Source organism: Marmota flaviventris, chromosome 6 (assembly GCF_047511675.1).
Source record: "Marmota flaviventris isolate mMarFla1 chromosome 6, mMarFla1.hap1, whole genome shotgun sequence".
Lineage (NCBI taxonomy): Eukaryota > Metazoa > Chordata > Mammalia > Rodentia > Sciuridae > Marmota > Marmota flaviventris.
This window is the reverse complement of record NC_092503.1, coordinates 2,571,449-2,588,312: the sequence shown is the minus strand read 5'-3', so window position 1 is coordinate 2,588,312 and position 16,864 is coordinate 2,571,449. Positions and strand designations below refer to the sequence as shown.

The window sequence follows — 16,864 nt, the reverse complement described above, 5'->3', positions numbered from 1 at the left end:
CTCCTTTTTCCAGGAGGAAAAAGGATCCATCATTAGCAGGTTGCTACCCCAGCAAGGGTGTGTACAGAGCCTCCTGTGGGTTGGGATATCATTCAGGGATAAATTGTCTGGCCTGGTCACCTCCACCAGGCCCCTGTGCCACGGCATTTGGCAAAGCTTGTCCTGGGCTTTGTCTCATCTTGTGCCAACAACTTTCTCTTCCCTCCGCACTCTTTAAAGCCCAGTGCTGGAAGCCACCAGTAAGTCCCACTGCGTGGATCAGATCACAGAACCAGGTGGCCTTGTAGACCTTGCAGGCTAGGTGAACATGCTGGTATCCACAGGGCAGCCTGCACAGTGTGCTCCTGCTCCCCCTGCTCTCTCCAAACCTCTGCTGTGCACCACTGTTCAGTGGAGATCCTGACCCGCCCAGCCACAGGCAGGTGTGAGCAGCTGGGCACTTGCCCAAGGATGGGGTATCCTTGGTACAGCAGAACCCCGCCATATCCATGGGCTGACCGTGTCTGGGGACACATTGTGTCCACTGGTGGCCAGCACACCCTTCATCCCCTGTTGGTGCCATAGTTTCAGCTTGGTCTCTGCAGGTAGCAAGCCTCGCAAAGGCCAGGGGCTACGTGAAGCAGGTCACACTGCCCTTTGGTGGCTTCCTGGAAGCTTGCTGCAATATAACGGTGGCTCAATTTCTTCCTGTTGCTGCATAAACATTCTGGAAGGTGCTAATGTGTTAGTCCTCTACATGCTCTTTCTTTCCCAGATTCCACACCTGGGAAGGGCTTGAGGTTTTAGGGAGAGAGCGATCTTGCCTCTGCCCCTGATGCAAGCTGCTGTGCACATACCCGGCCTGCAGAGGAGCGGCTCCAGCATTCCCTAGACCTTGAGCTTGACGAGGTCCCTACATTCGTCACACAGACCCAGACCCTTGCCCCAGGACTCTGGAACAACTCATGCCCACCCTATGGAAAGAAATTGGGGTGTCACGGTCCAATTCACCAGGCACCATTTAAATAATCTCTGTCCCAGGGCATCATGGGGGCACAGATCTGGCCGTGCGTCGAGGTGGATTCTGCATCCTGTGAGTATATGAGAGGAAACTAAATAGGTGCATTAAGATCCACTATCTAAAGGACCCTCAGATAAGCAGGAAAAGGACAGAGGGAGTAAAATAGAAATGGTAACTGGCTAATGGGCAGGAGACTGGATCTCATTGGGGCCACAGACCCTGACATCTGCTCTGTGCACAATTTTGGCTCTAGCATTTCAAAATTAACGTGTTCAATAAGGCAGAGGGCACATCACAGATATGCAAGCAAATGAGGTGCAGAGCGGTGGCCTCAGGGAGGACAATAGCAGGGCCTCACTGGCTTCCGCGGTGGGGCTGATGTGGCAGTGGTGTGCAGGGCATGGCTGGGCTGCCAGGTTTACCCAGCTGTAAGCAAAGTGGATTTACAGACTGCAGAGCCACCGGGGATGACTCACTGCGTGGAGTCCTTGTTGGTCCCTGGAGGAGTGGCCCTCCTAGTATACTTGATCCAGGGACAAATGCATAACATTGTTCTGCTGGCAGTGGCAGCAGCCATGTGGAGACGTGTGGCCGAGGCCTGTGCTGCAGTCCCCGGCCCGAGCCCTCTCCTGTGCACTGCTGACAGCAAGGCACAGTGGCCTGGACAACCCCCCCCCCCCCATCCAGCTCCTACCGAGCACACAGCAGCCAAGGGCACCAAGAAACACGCTGCTGCTCACCGAGCACCTGGGGCACTGCTCCCTGCTGCGGCCCGTTTCCCCAGGAGTCCCTCCTAGCTTACGGAGTAAAGCTGATGATGTGCTTGGAAGGGTTTGGAAATGTAAACGGAGCAGCACAAGCACAAGTCACTTATAGTAATAATTAATGATCAATTAATAACAATAATGATAAAAGTAATTGCAAAAACACAGGCTAAGTAGCTGCCCTGAGGGCCCTGGCCCTGTTCTGGGAACAGAAGCTAATGAGCAGAGGTCCTTCTCCCCGAGGAAAGACGCGTCTGGAGGAGCAGGAGTATCATTCTCCGCCCATCCAAGAGCTGCTGTCCTCGGGCTCTGTGAGCTGGGGCCCGATCACCTTTTACGCAGCTTCTTTTGGGTTGCTCCTAATCCTGTGTTCTCAGCACTGCTTCAGCCCCAGGGGAAAATAAGCTCAGCTCTTATCTGCCGGACTCCACCATGCCTTCCAAGAGTTCCTAGTCTGTGGTCAACTCTTCACTTAGCCAGTCAAGCCCCGCTAAGGGTTGGAAGGCAGCCTTCTGGGCAGGTGCTAGTGTGCTGGGTGCCGAAGGCAGCTGGAAAGGCAGCACGGGCCCATTGGTGACCCACATTCTGCTCCACCAGGTCATTGTCCATGGGACAGCTGGTGGCTGACAGGTGTTGGCTTAAAAAGATCTTGTGGCAGTTTTGGGCCACTTAAGATTGCAGAGAGCAAAATGAATACCCTCATGTTTTCTCAGCTGGATCTGAGGCGAGTGCCTGGATGGAGTCCCCAGGCAGAAGCCCAGCAGCCAGGGACTGTTCTCTCCTGTCACTCCTGAGTGTACGCCCTGCAGAGGGAACAGTCTTTGCACATGGGACTGCTCTGTGGCCATCAGTTATCTGAGCTGCTGACCCCCTCAAGGCACACCCAGTCAAGAACACGTAAAACGCTTTCTTGTCAACTTTCCAAAGCACAGGTGTGTGACTGGGGCCACTATGTGAGGGAGGGACAGGACAGCAGAGCTGGAGGGCTTGTCCATCACATCACAGCAAGGCCTACACGGCTACCGAGATATCAGGAGCACGTGGGCCTCAGGTGGTGCTTCTTTTGAAGACTCCATCCACATCTCCACACCTGGGGTCTTTGCTGGGCACATGCCTTCTCTCTTTCCCCAGCCCCTCCAGGCTGACATCCTTTCTCTTCTGACTGCTGCTCACACTGCTCCTGGACCACGGCCTCACGGTGCAGCAGACACCCCAGGGAGGAGCAGGTGCGAAACATACCTTATCAAATGAAGAGTTGATGCAAGAGTGCTGTTTCAGAGCTCCTCACGGATGGTTAATTCAGAGCTCTAGAGGGAAAGAGATCCTCCCATCCCTCCAGGCTCTGCCAGACAAGGACAGGACAATGGCAAGGACAGAAATGACAGCAAATATACTTGGTCCTAAAGAACCGGGAGGGGAGGGGCTCTTGAAACCAGACAAACAAAACCGAATGCCAAGAGAGAAAACAATCTTCAGACTATACAGAAACAACACCTCCTGGTGCAGGAATCTGAAGACCTGCTTGCACCAAAGAGATGTCCCCAGCTTTGGAGACCAGAGGTACCTGGGCGCTGTTGCTGTGGAAGGAAGGTGGCTTCTGCCCAGAGCCCGCAGAACCGGCCTCTCACATGTGCCTCCACTTCAGCCTGCAGGCCTGCCCTGTGCCGTCTGCAAGCCCTGAGACACTGCCCACTTCTTGGCTGAGATGAGCACCTGTATGTAGTACTTGCCAAAGTCCCTCCTGGCCAAGTCTTCTGTGGGGCGCTTCCCTGGGGCACAGCTGGGAACTTCCGTTCCTCCCACCTGCGGCCCTCAGGACCTCCCACCCCAAGCAGCTTCCCTCTACACCCACTCGACCCCCAGACAATGCCCCTTCTCAGGTGTGGTCTTGGAGGGAGGGAGAGGAGGAAGGGACAGTCTTCCCCACAGCCGCCCTGTCCTGAGAGCTCCTGAGGCCCTCGCCCCTCCCCTTCACCGCATGCGCGACACACACTGACGCAAGTGTTCACTGACTACTTGCTCACTTGATAGGCAGGCTGGGAGCACCTCCCTTGGGCCAGGCCCTCTCAGTCAGAGTTCTGACCGCCTGCAGCTTATTTCTAGAGCAGGAGACAGAAAATCACCACACTAGAAAGCAGGACACCTTGGGTGTGTTGGAAGGGGTGGGCATGGGAGGTCAGGAGCACAAGGCCGGGGCTGCAGGAGGGCAGCTGGGAGGGCCATGCTGAAGAGCAGACTGGAAGGCAGCCCTGAAGCAAGAGCAAGAAGGAAGAGAGCTAGGGGAAGAGGGGTCCAGGAAGACAGGTGCAGGTGCAGAGACAGGTGACAGAGGAGGTGGGGGGAGCGGGGGGAGCACTTCCCCGGCCACCTCCTGGGGTCCTCACCCCCATGGCAGGCTCCCTTCTCCACCACACAGCATCTCCCTGGGACATGTCCATCCCCTGTTGATCAGCCCTGGGGTAGCACGTGCTGCATCCGCTGCTCCAGCCCCAGCCCAGAAAGTGCCTGAGACACAGGCACCAACACACATGACTGGACAGCTCTCAGCGACCCCTGGGGAGAGCAGCTAACCCTGTCCCCTCCCTGGGGATGCCCTGAGCCTCAAGGACTGTCCCGCAGAGGAGGAGCAGGTCCACTGTCAAGGAGAGGCTTGTCTGGGAGCCAGTCCAGGTCCAGGAGTCTCCCCAGAAAATACATCCCGACTCAGAGACCATCAGCTCAGACGACCTTGGGTGGCTGAGCAGCCTGAGTGCCTCAGGAGCCTGAACTTCCAGGGCGCTAAGAGGAGGCTTCCCAAGAGGCGTGGCTTACTTCTTGGATGGCTGGCATCCGGTTCGCTCTTTTGGGGAGGGGAAGCAACCTGATTTCTAGTTGCTCTTTGAATGGGAGTTTTACCTGGGGAGAGCCAGGGACCTCCCAAAAGGTCACACTTCCCTCTAATCTGACTGTTGGCAACGAGTTCTGTAGTCGGAACGGGAGAACTGGGCCTTAGAAACCCCCAGACTTGCCCCATTGAGTGGGGCTCAGGTGGGTGGAGGAGCAGAGCCAGCACTGAGGGCCGGAGCTCCCGGGCAGAGCTGAAGCCCCCAGCGCTGTGGGAACACGGTCCCTGCGAGACCAGGGTGGGATTCCTGGAGGCACCAAACCCGGGAGGACACAGGGAGAGAGGGGGGTGGGTGGCTAATGAGCCCTGTTCTAAAGAGCATTTTGATTTTTAAAAAATACTCCATTAAAAATCCTTTGAGATTAATTTGTTAGCTCAGGAAAAGAAAACCCCCAAAGCATGTGCATTGTGCTAAAAGAAAGGATTAAAGGCAGTTGCCATAGAGGGAGGGAGGGCTTCCTTGGGACATGCAGAGGCCGTTCCTGGATGTGAGGCCTTCCTGCAGGCTTGTGGTCAGATCTGACCACCAAACTTCCCAACAGAGCCCAGCCATGACAGAAACCAGCGAGTCTCAGAGTGGGGGAAGGTGATTCTGCCATGTCCCATGGGCAGGGCAGGGTTCAAGGGACTTCAGGGCTGAGCAGGCAGGAGGGAGGCCACATCTGTGCTCTGAGAACCTGCTGTTCAGGAGGTCCCATGACTCGCTGCATGTCCCCACAGATTCTTGTCTGGGCAAAGCTGCCATCCTCCCTCCCCACCCCTCTTTCCCCCCCAGTTTTTGTTACTTGGATGCCACTGAGGACATGGCACTTAACTTACATTCCAGTCTATGGTAACAAAGAAGGGATGGCGTTTAATTTCCTCCACTCCATCAATGCCAGCTCCTGTCGTGACAAAGCAGAGACCAGCATGAGAGAAGACCCAAGACCACACGTCACCTCCCAGCTCCCAGCGCTGCAGGCCGAGGGGTGCCTGGGTGGGCCTGACCACTCGTCCTGGGGAAGGAGTCCGCTGCTACCCCCGCCCCAGCTCCTGCCCCACACTGCCAGCTCACCAGCCCTGTCCCACACCCAGGGAGGCCTCATTCAGCTTTGAGGGGTTATGACCTGGATGCAGCCTGGGTGCAGACCTGGAGGTGGCCCTGGGGCAGTGGGAGGAGAGGTGTTGAAGAGAAGGGGTCAGGTGAGCCTGAACTTTCTGCTGCAGGTGTGGGAATGCCCAACCCACAGGACAGGCAGCACCCACAGCTGTGGCCGCCCTTCCCACGCCCTGGAGCGCAGCCTCAGGGGGGCTCCAGACTGGAGAGCACCCCAGAGTCACAGCAGGCGGCTGCCGAGCACTGGCAAGGCTGTGGTGGGGCTTCACCAGGGAAGAATGCCAGGAAGGAAGAGGAGGTCAGGCAGGCCTGAGCTCGGGGGTGCTGAGCCCGGCCTCGTGCCCCTCCACCAACCTGGCCCCGCAGGTCTCGGCTGGAGGCTGCTGACAGCCTGTCTTTCCTCCTACCTGACTGCTTTCCTTATTTGCTCATATCAAAAGCCTATGGCCCTGGGAGGGGCGTAGGTGGGACACAGGGAGGGCTGCGGTGGTGCCCACGCATCCACCTGCACCCTTGCTGCTCACCAGGGACAGCCTGATGTCTGCCCTGGACTTGGAACCGCTGTGCATCCATATCTGTTCCTCAGCTACAACCAATGTGCCCAGCTGGCGTTGACATTAGGGGAATCTGGGCGGGGGGCCTCGCTGTACTTTCTGTTCAAGGTTTCCATGAATGCAAAACTGCTCCAAAAACAAGGTCTATTAATTAAAGAATGAAAGCAACCCCCCTAAGGCTCGAGGCACACTCCAGGATGGCAAGGCCCGGGAGGGGCCCACTTCCTCCCCCGTCATGGGAAGGGAGGGGCATGGCCTGGGACGCTGGCCAGCTCCCATCCCGGGGGAAGCGTGGCCCCTCCTTCTGCATGTGGGGCTTCTCTCTCTGCTAATCCTCCTAACACTGCTCAGAATCCCCCTCAGCAGGGCCAGGTACATCTCCTGCCCGGGAGGGTGGCTCCTTCTGGGGGACATTCAGGGTAGCAAAGGTGTCCAGCCTGTGAAGTTATGGGCCTTCCCACAGGATGCCAATCACTGGAAATGGCACCATGGCAGGGAGGGAGGTAGCCCTGTGGCCATCTAGCTCCTGCTGGAGGCAGTGACATGGGCAGAGCCTCAGCAAGTCTCATAGACAGTGGCTCAGGGCTACCTCCCACTCTCCCCTGGAGCCTGGCCAGGCCTCGTGCTTAGAAAGTGCCAACTCGGCCAAACGCCCTGTGTGGTATTCTGTGCCACTCAGCCTGGCATTGTTGGGGTAGCAGTCACGTGAGGGAAACACCGGCAGGCCTCAGGCTTGGGGCTGCTCTGTGCCACACACTGTAGCCTGCATGCCAGCATGCCTGCTCCCTGCCATGGGCAGACACAGCACATGTGCATCCCGTTCACTCCACACACGCCCAGGGGCTCCTGCACAGACGAGGACACTGAGGCCGAAAGACCGGGCAGTGAGTGCCAGGTCGTTATTGCTGTGTTTGCAGAGATGGGATTTGAAGGTGCAGCTTCCAAACTTAGCCCAGGGGTCCCCATCCTGGGACTCTGCCCGGTCCCATCTGGACCTTGCCTCAGTCGACCCCCTGCTGAGGTCCATCTGAGTCTGTCTCCTTTCTTCCATCATAATCCCCAAGCCCAGAGGTCTGATTGTGTTCTCATCCCTGAGCACAGTCCTCAATGGGTGTTCAAAGGGTGCTGGAATACCTTCCCGAGGAGCCTGACTTCCAAGGCTGTCCCGTGTGCCCATCCCTAGGCCTCTGGTGGAGTCCAGAGCTCCAGATGGAACAATCTGGCAGTGAGCAAGAGGAAGGGTGCCTCCGACTCCCTTCTTCCAGGTCTCGGCAAGTGTTGGCTGTGTTGCCAGGCACCCCAGCACTTCCCCGGGAGCTGGGCACGCACACTGTACCGTGACTCATGCCTGCATTTAAGAATCTGCTACACATTGGGCACCCACTGCATCCCACTGTCACCCATCACTGGCTGCATGATCTGCAGGAGGATGAGTTAGGGTGCAGGAGGGGCAGGAATTGGAGAATCGGGGTTCTGGGTGCTCTTGGGTCACCAGCCAGCAGGCCTTTACTGGCGCCCTCTTGCCTCGGCACAGGTAGGACTTGGCCTCAGCAGAGAGGAAGGTGAATTAACACTGATTATCACTCAGAAACGCCAGCTGATGGAGGGCATCACCCTGGAGGCCGCACAGGCCTTCTGGGGGCCAAGGTGCCTGTCACTGTGCATTCCAGCATTACGTCCCCTCTCCTGCAAAACTGTAAACCTGTTTGTTCTTTTGGACTTTCTATTTGGATAGCACACCCTGACAAAGGCAGGGAGGGAGCAGAGTCCCAGCTGGGGAACAAGACAGGCCTGTGCTGATGTCTGACACCCTGACCAGGCCCCTAGAAGCCTGCTTTGTCCCAGCACATCTGCGACTCATCCCCATCACGGAGGACCCCAAGACCCGAACTCAGGGACAGAGACGTCACTCCTGGTAGACTTGGTGATTCTACATTAAGTTTCCAGCCCAAGCACACATGAATCAAAAGTTCCTGGGAAAATGGACTCAAGAATCCAGACTCATGTTCTTCAACAGTGACAATGACGTAGGCTCCTATCACTGGGGTTCAGTTTCCATGCCAAGAGACCCTGTGGCAGTCCACTGGCCTTGATTTCTTCATGGGGGATGTGGGTGTGATACACATAACAAAGACATGCTGCTCTGCTTGTGAAGAATTCATTCCTTCACCGCTTTCTGTTCAGCTGCACCCCTCGTAACACAGCAATCCACTCATTTTACTGTGGGCTTCTAAGCGCTCAGTAGACTGTTCCCAAAAGGTTTTGATATATAACAAAAACACACTCATAGTTCTCTAACACCTGCAGATAGCTCTGGGGAGTGTTAATTCCAGGTCCTTTGCCATGCTCACACAAGATCCACCTCTAATCCTTTTGGGAACGCTCAGAACTAGTGGGCTGATGCTCATATTGCTGCTGCCTGCTTTCCCTGACTGGCAGACTGTAAACATCCCAGGGGACTCCAGAATTGATCTAAATACCCGTTATGCTTTTTTTTCTTTCTTTTTTTGCTTTTTAAATACTATTTTATTTGTGTGTGTGTGTGGGACTGGGGACTGAACCCAGGGCCTCGCACATGCTGGCAAGTGTTCTACCCCTGAGCTATTCCCCGGCCCCTCCTTTTTTATTTCTTAATTGCTTATGGGTTAGCTGAGCTTCACCTCTTTAGTTTGGAAGTATTTAATTTTGAAGTGTCTTCTGCCCATTGGAAATTTATTATTCAGTGTTTACAGTCCTCTTCTGACCGTCACTGTGTCCCATGGAGCGCTGCTGGCAGGAGCCAGGGCAGGTGGCATGCACAGATCTCACCAGCCCCGGCCCACTTGGGTTCTCCAGGGATCTGACCAGCTTCAGTAAGGGGCTGGGGCCATTTGCATGGCTTTGAGCTTGTGCTCTGGGACCACCCAGTGTCCTCACAGAGCAGCCCTGCTGGCCCACCCCTGCTCACAGCAGCGGCATTGGGGCTACCTGCCTGTTTTGCACATGGCTCTGTAACTGTGCGTGGCCATGATGTGTAGCAGGCATGTGTCATGTTCCGACTCTTGCAGCTGCTGTGCCTTCGTGCTGTATCCCTGTTAAGTCTCAGAAGTGTCACCTATCACCAGCAACAGAAAACGAGAAGAGCAAGCAGGTCCCCTGTCTTCTCACCCCAGGGTCTTGTGTATGGAGGCCACACACCATTCCCTTCTTCTTTCATCTTTTCTTCCAGAAAATTTTTCTTCTAGAAAACTCTGGCCTCCACTTCCCGTCTGCAGCCCCTCCTGTACTCCTGTGCTTTGGCCTGGGCTCCCGTGTTCTTCTTGGATCCCTGAAGCCTTTGTTTATCGTCCTAAAAGTCCAGAAGAAGGAGGACCATCCTTAGCCCCAGCCTGGTCCAAGCCTGGGGCCCGTGACAGTGTGGCTCGCTGGGTTACACGTCACACTTCTGTTGAGGGTCCTCAGCATCTGGGGTGTGATGAGGAAGGGGTGGGGCAGAGGTGGAGGCAGGCGGGTCTGGACCACCAGCGGGTGCCAGTGTGTTGGGGCTCAGAAACTATACCCTGTGAAACCTCGGGGCGAGGTCCTCTCTGACCTTTGCTCTGCCGTCTCACTCTTCCAACCCCTCATCCCAAAGCCAGCCCCAGAAACTGGGATTCCTCTTCTCCAAGGAGGGGCCGAGGAACCAGAGACCCTCTGCTCCAAGGCCAGCCATAAACCTTCCTCATTATCTAACCTCTGCCCACCTTCTGTGGAGGGGCTGGCCATAAAGAAACCCTCCGATCCGCATTGCGGGACCTGTGCTCCAGAGCGGAGAGCACCAAGCCCAGGAGACTCGCCCAGCAACCCTCGCCAGGCTGTCACATCAGCTCACGCCTTGTCCAGTCAGTGGGTCACTCCTCAACGTCTCCAGGTCGTCCCTCCAGGCTCCTGGCGTGGAAAGCTGTGATTAAGCAAGTCAGCTGCACGCTCTTGCTAGCTTGTCTGTGTTACAGGTGTCACCCTGAATCAGGACGGGCAGGAGGCATCCCTTCCCACCCCTGCACAGCCACGTTCTGCCAGCTGCCCACAGTGAGCCTGAGCCTGGGATAGTACTGAACAGCAGCCTCTGCATAGCAAATGCTTTCCTTCAAAGCAGCTCTGTCAAAACTCATCAGTTAAACCATAAAGCAGTACATACAGTTTAAAAGTCCAATTGTCGAGGCTCTGGAGTGAGCAGGGAGCTCCCCTCCTGTCCTACCCACCCTGGACCCCCTGGTTCGCGATTGCCTGTGCGAGTTTTCAGAAACCACTTCCCTCGCTGGCTTCTAAAAACACAAACAGGAAGGCTCTGGATGTTGTGGTGCCATGTGCTATTTTAACCCTTTTTAAACTTCAGCACCTCTCCATGTCAGCATGGGTGACAACCTATTCTGCCAAGACGGCCTGTCCCCTGCTCACGTGGCCCCAGGCTCAGCAGAGCCTCCCTGTGTGAGGGGCACTGTGCTTCTCCTGTACAGCCGTGCCCCTTGGCAGCACATACCAAGCAGACCTGTCCTGCTGGAGAGGTGCTTGGGCAAAGCAGAAGTGCTTACATACTCTAATGGGGAGTTTTCAAACTGACTCACGGAGGAACAGACACACGTCTTCATTCTGAAGTGTCAGTATCTCCTGTTGGGCTTCGCCAGCACTGGGTGTCACCAAAGAATCTCCTCTATACCATGATGCAAGGTGAAAAGGGCCAGGACTCTTCTTACAAAGGTGGAGAAGGAATAAAACATCACAAACCACCATACAGATATTAACTCATGAAGAAGTACAGGGCTAGGGACGTAGCTCAGCAGCAGAGTGCTTGTCTAGCATGTGTTCAGCCCTGGGCTCCATCTCCAGCAAAAATTTAAAAAGCACAAAATTATTCCCAAGGAGCAAGAATAGGTGTGCTCTAAATGTTCCTTTGTGGAGGATCTCAGGGAGGATTTCAGGGGAAATCCTGAACCTTGCTGGTGATTTGGATCCCATAAATATAATCCCATAGCTTTAAGCCTGCATTTATATAGCTCTCTTTCTTCTTATGCTTTTCTCAACCTTGATATTTTTTTCTAGCCAAATTGCTCTACAGAATAAAAATTCTGTATAAAATTCAGTGAGAATAAATAAATTGAGATTTTTATGCAATTCATTAAATCCAAATGCAGTGAAATTTCAGGAACTTCTTTGGTGGGGAAGAGAGAAAACGTACATCAGTGCAGATTAAAGTGAAACAATCTATATATGAAATAACGACAGTTCATTGTCTACGTCCGATAGACCTGGCACAAGTGCTCCAGGGAAGGACCAGAGGCCACAGGGAGTGTTCCAGAAGCTCCTCTTAATAACCGAGACTTGGAAGAACTGCTGGCGACTTTCGGGTTGCACCCAGCTCTGTGCAGGTACCGCCCCGGCCTGGTTCTAGGTCAGCCCAAGGCCCCAGGGCCTGCCAGTGCTGGCTGTGCAGGAAGGCTCTGTTTCACGTACCCCATGGGGTCGCGCATCAGGTGCGGCAGCCCACTGCTCTGTGCCCACGTGTGCAGAAGGCCCTCGCAAGTCCAGTTTTTCCTCGAGCCACCGCAGGCCTCTCAGCTTCTGGCAGGGACTCTGCCTTAGCTGTTTGAGCCCTGGAGCCAAATCTGCCACTCCCAGGCATGAGGGCAGATCTCAAGCTCTGGGTCTGCTCCTTCTTCTCCAATGTCACTGCAGGGGTCCCCGCCATCCCCGGGAGGGGAGCACAGTGCACAGGACCCTTTGGAGGAGTGGGCACAGCCTTTGTTCTCTCCTGTGTCTAGAGGAAGGAATCATCTCCTGGTAATTTCTGGTTTTGTCTCAGGAAACCAGAGCTGATCAAAGTGACAGAGCCAAAGGTTGATTTGCCGGCAGCACCATGTCCTTAGGGCTCTGATCACAGAAAGCTGCAGATGCCAGCGAGGAAGCAGGAAGGAGTGGTGCGTCCCTCAGGCTGACTCCAGAGGGTCAGGCAGCAGAGGGGAAAAATTAGCAAATGAACAATTTTCAAGAACTCCTGTTTCAATACGTGAGGAGGAGGGGGATTGGAGACGTGCAGGGGGAGGCGAGGAAGCAGCACTGCAATCCATTCCACGTTTGTTCCCTGGAAGTCAAGGTGTGATTCACAGCCATGCTGCCTCCGCCACCTCCAACCGAGGGTCAAATTCAGGGTCACATTTTTAACTAGTGACCCCCAAAGGAAGAACACGTCTGCCTTGAGACTGGACAGGAGTCCTATCACCTCCCTGACTGCCTGGGAGCAGGCCTTCCCGAGGGCCAGACACAGCAAGGTGCCCAAGCCTCACAGGCTGGTGACTACAGGGCAGAGCATTGGCTCTGGAGGTGCATGGGGCCATGCCAGGGACCCAGGACACCAGGAGGAACAGGGAGGGATCACAGGGACAGTCCACCCAACTTCATCTCCCAAGGTGGAGGGGTCACTGGACACAGCGGGGTCTGGATGACTGTGCCACCTGTGGGGTGACGGAAGCTCACGCAGTGGGCTGTGGCTGTCTGCAATCTTGCTCTGTCACACTGTTGGCTAAGGCAGAGAACCCAGCTCCTCATGGGACAGCCTTCCACACTGCTGGGGGAACAGGGACAGGGCCCCACGCCTCTCGGGGAATTTGTAAAAGGGTCAGAAACACGGGTCTGAAAAGCCGTGCGCAGAAGAATGTGACGAGCAGGTGCACGTGCTCCCACAACCAGCAGGGAAGACGGAAGTCTCTCCCACCAACGTGTCTCTCCTCACCGGGAGGGTGCAGACCAGAGCTGCTCCTTCACGGCATGGGGGCCGCACCTCCAGGAGGCTGCCAGCCTGCCTGGCCTCTACACGTGGATTTCAGAAATGCACAGAGAGACGGAAACTCCAGGAGCAAGGGTTAGATGCAAGCTGGGGTGTACTGTGACTTCTGCCAGGGTCCTGCCTGCAGCAGCCCTGCACAAGTAGGGACACTGTCCTGTAGGAGACTATCCTCTAAGCTGCTGCCTGCTTTCCAAACTCTGCTGCTCTTTGTCAGGCACCAGGAACAGTAGGCGGAATTCCTGAAGGAAGCTGAATGCAGAGAGCTGGGGAGCCGCAGGCCACACAGACGTGGGTGACCTCACCAGCCATGGTGGTTGGGGAGCCCTCAGTCCAGGAGAAGGAGCCTTGGATCCCACCTGGGGTTGCTGACCGACTATGAGGGAAAGATTCAAGGCTCCTCCAGCCTGTGAGCCAACATGGAGCCCTGTGTGTACCTGCGCGCTTCCCCAGGACCAGGGCTCTGCTCTGGCCCGGCACATTCCACATTGGGGACCTCGCATCCCACCTTCACCCCTCACCCTGTGGCATCTGGGGCAGCTGCAGCCTCGGGACAGCACTGCTTCCGGGGATCTCCCCTCCCTCTTTGACAGCCTGGGCAGTTCTCTCCCAGGGTAGCTGCCCCTGGCCAGGCGGAGGACATTCTTGTCCTTAGGGTCTATTCTGGAGACCCAGCTGTGACCGATGATCCTGCCAGCTGGCTCTCACCAAGCTCACTGGACTGGACCACAGTTTTTCTCACAGACAGGGACCGGGTAGGGGTACTCGGGCTGGGCCCAGGCCTTGGGCTGCTGAGGGGCAGCTGGGCCACGGGCCACAGAGGCTTCCCACTTCCCAGCCGCTGTCTCCCCCTGGATTCCAGGCCCTCCCATGTCAGGCCGCAGGGCCCTGCCTGAGGAAGGCCAGGTCTGGAGGCTCACAGTGGGCCAGGAGTACCACTGTCACCCGGGGCGTGGAGACAGGGTGACCACCGGCCTGAGTCAGCGGAAGCTTGGGAAGTGGAAGTTTAAATGTCCGGGATCACGTGGGAGAGCTGGTGTCAAGGCCCGTGGGAATCCTGAGGGGCCAAAGCTGGATGAGAGGCTGAGCGCTAACATGTTCTCAGCGAACCCACGGCGAGGGCAGGGGCTCCCATGATGTCCCCGTGTTCTAAGTGCATGGATACTAACTAAAAGTCACTCTAACTCCGTTTCCCCAAGATCGAGAGTCACTGCGTATCAACTCTCTCACAGATTGTGAAAATACTCCTGGGGACCGTGAAGGTACCCCTCATTTTAGCTTTACTTATTTTAAATTCGTGGTACTGGGCACTGAATCCGGGAGCACTTTATCACTGAGCAACATCCCCAGCCCTTTTTACTTTTTAAGATCTTGAGACAGGGTCTCATTAAGTTGATGAGGCTGGCCTCCAACTTGTGGTCCTCCTGCCTCAGGCTCCCACATCGCTGCAGCACCACAGCATCCAGCTAACTTTATTTTTAATAACTGAAGGATTACCGCCAATACAGAAGTTCCCTGAAATTAAAGCTGATATGCAAAGGAAATCGCCTCTGAGCTCCCTTTGGGGTTGATTCATGCAGAGAGGAAAATCTAATTATTTTCTCCAAAATGAAATATTTCTGACTTACCTTTTGTCTTCCTTTCTTAATTATGTGTTATCTATGAGGTTTGAGTCCAAGGAACAGTAACTAATTTGTTCCTTCCATTTATGTGTATAATAAAACAACCTGGAAAGTTCCCTGTGCTCCCGCTGCCAGTGACTCACCTCCGACCCTACCCTGGATGCCTTAGGGCCTGACCCGAGCCCTCCAGGCTGCAAGGGCAAACACCTCCAAAAACCACCAAAAAAAAAAAAAAAAAAAGAAAAGAAACAGATCAGCGCTTAGTGAATGCAAAAGTGTGCGTGGGATTCAGCAGACGTTGCGGTTCCTGCTTTAGGAGACCCCAGGGTGGGAGTGGCCGCTCTGCCTGTAGCTCATGGAGTCCCAAAAGTAAGAGGAGCAGAACCAGGGGAGGGTTTTATGTGCAACCAGGGACTTTCAGAGACAGCTTATGACATGTTGACCGTGATCAGACCTCGGGTCCTCGGAGCTCGACAACACAGCAAGTGTCTCCCTTGCTGAAGTCCCCTCTGTCTTCAGGGACCTTGGCAAGGCCAGGCACACGCTGGGAGAGTGGGTTGGAGGGCTGGAGCAGGGACGGCCCCTCTGCAGCCCTGGGGGTGTCATGGGGCGCTTACCCAGCCGGTTGCAGGGGTTCCGCTTGAAGAGGGCTCTCAGCAAGCTCTGGGCCTCCGAGCTGAGGAACTGAGGCATTCCCAGCTTGGCTCTGAAAAACGGAATTGTGTTCAGATGAGAAGGGGAGACGCCAAGGGCTGCGAGTGTTCTCCATGTCTTCAAGGTCTTGCTCATTTGGCACTAACAGACTCCAAAGTCGCCAGCCGCCATGCCCAAACTGTGACCTGAGCAGACACTTGTACACTTTAAAAGTCTTTAGGGACACCATAGAGATACAGTTAATGTGCCTCATAGCTTTGATATTTGCCATATTAGAAATTAAAAGTACAAATTTTTAATAATTCATGTAAAATATAATAAAAGCATTAGAACAGCAGGAAGGACCCCATTAACATCAACAGCACTTTGAATGGAAATAAATGTTTTCCAAAACCGAGACCCCAGAAAGCCGGCAGCAAGAAGGGTGGCATCCTTGTACTTTGGGAGTCCCTTCTGGTCCTCGGATGCCTGCACTCTCACCCGCCCCCGAGTCTGGCTGCTGTAGTACTGTGAAGAGCATCTGGGGAAGGAGCACCCTGCGAGCCCCAGGAGGGCCTTAGGGACCCCGTTCCTTGGACCACACTGAGGACCAGGGCACAGAGCTCAGTGCTGACCCCTGACTCTGCCACTCCCAAGTGACAGGCATGAGTCTGCACCTGGGCTTGCTGGAGGGGTCATCCCAGCACCCTGCAGCTCCCCACACAGGGCCGGGCACACAGAAGCCCCCACAGCTGCAGTCGAGGGACTACTCCACAGGGAGGGCGCTGGTGAGAACAAAGGGCAGCACCTCCCTGCGCTTCCTCCATCCATCCTCCATCCCGCGTCTGAGGAACTGGCCGCAGTTCAGGTGCCTGTGGATTTCACAGAAGTCACAGGCCCACTGGCAGAGGATTCTGGTGGTGATCTCAAGGTTAGCTTTGTGACTTCTCTCTTCAAATGGCCCTAATTCCACCCCCTAGCGTGGCTGGGAGGAGCTTCCTGGGACCCTGTCACCCACCCTTCTCTGACCCCGTGCTCAGCTCACACTGGGGATGTCATGACCAGGTGGCCCTGGGGTCAGACTCCCGTGGTTCTGAGAGAAGGTCTATTTGTGTGGTGCGTCCTCCTGAAAACGGGGTGGAACTGCCCCGTCAGGCAAAGGCAGGCATGTGACCAGATGGTGCCCACTCCTGTCAGGCAGGCAGGGTGTGGACGCCCATGTGAATGGGGTTGAGCAGAGGGAGGCAGAACAGACGAGTCTGAGCCTGTGCTAAGAACGTCCTGAATCCCCAGACCCCTGGAATCTGTGTGCCACCTCTGGCTGGTCACCAGGCCCATCTGGAACCCAGCCCCTGGGCTCTCCAGGTGATGGAAGCGCCGCGGAAGGAGCGCTGGGATCACTCCAGGGACCTGCCTCACCCACCAGTGATCCTGCTCACGGCCAGCGCTCACGTGCTCGTCCCATGGCCACGGCCTATTCCTCAGACCTGGGGTGAGAACCAGGCTCTGCTACTA

The 16,864-nt window shown here is 55.6% G+C and overlaps 1 protein-coding gene across 2 annotated transcripts in view; it reads right to left on the bottom strand.

Moving 5' to 3' along the window:
- The window catches only part of Rps6ka2 (ribosomal protein S6 kinase A2), a 242,718-nt gene that overhangs the window by 29,948 nt on the left and 195,906 nt on the right, over positions 1-16,864 (bottom strand). For both annotated transcript variants that reach the window (XM_027939377.3, XM_027939376.3), the window contains 2 exons: positions 15,334-15,422; positions 5,468-5,532 (listed from right to left, as the gene is read on the bottom strand). In XM_027939377.3, coding sequence (XP_027795178.1) covers positions 5,468-5,532; positions 15,334-15,422 — 154 coding nt within the window. The remainder of the gene's footprint in view (positions 1-5,467; positions 5,533-15,333; positions 15,423-16,864) is intronic.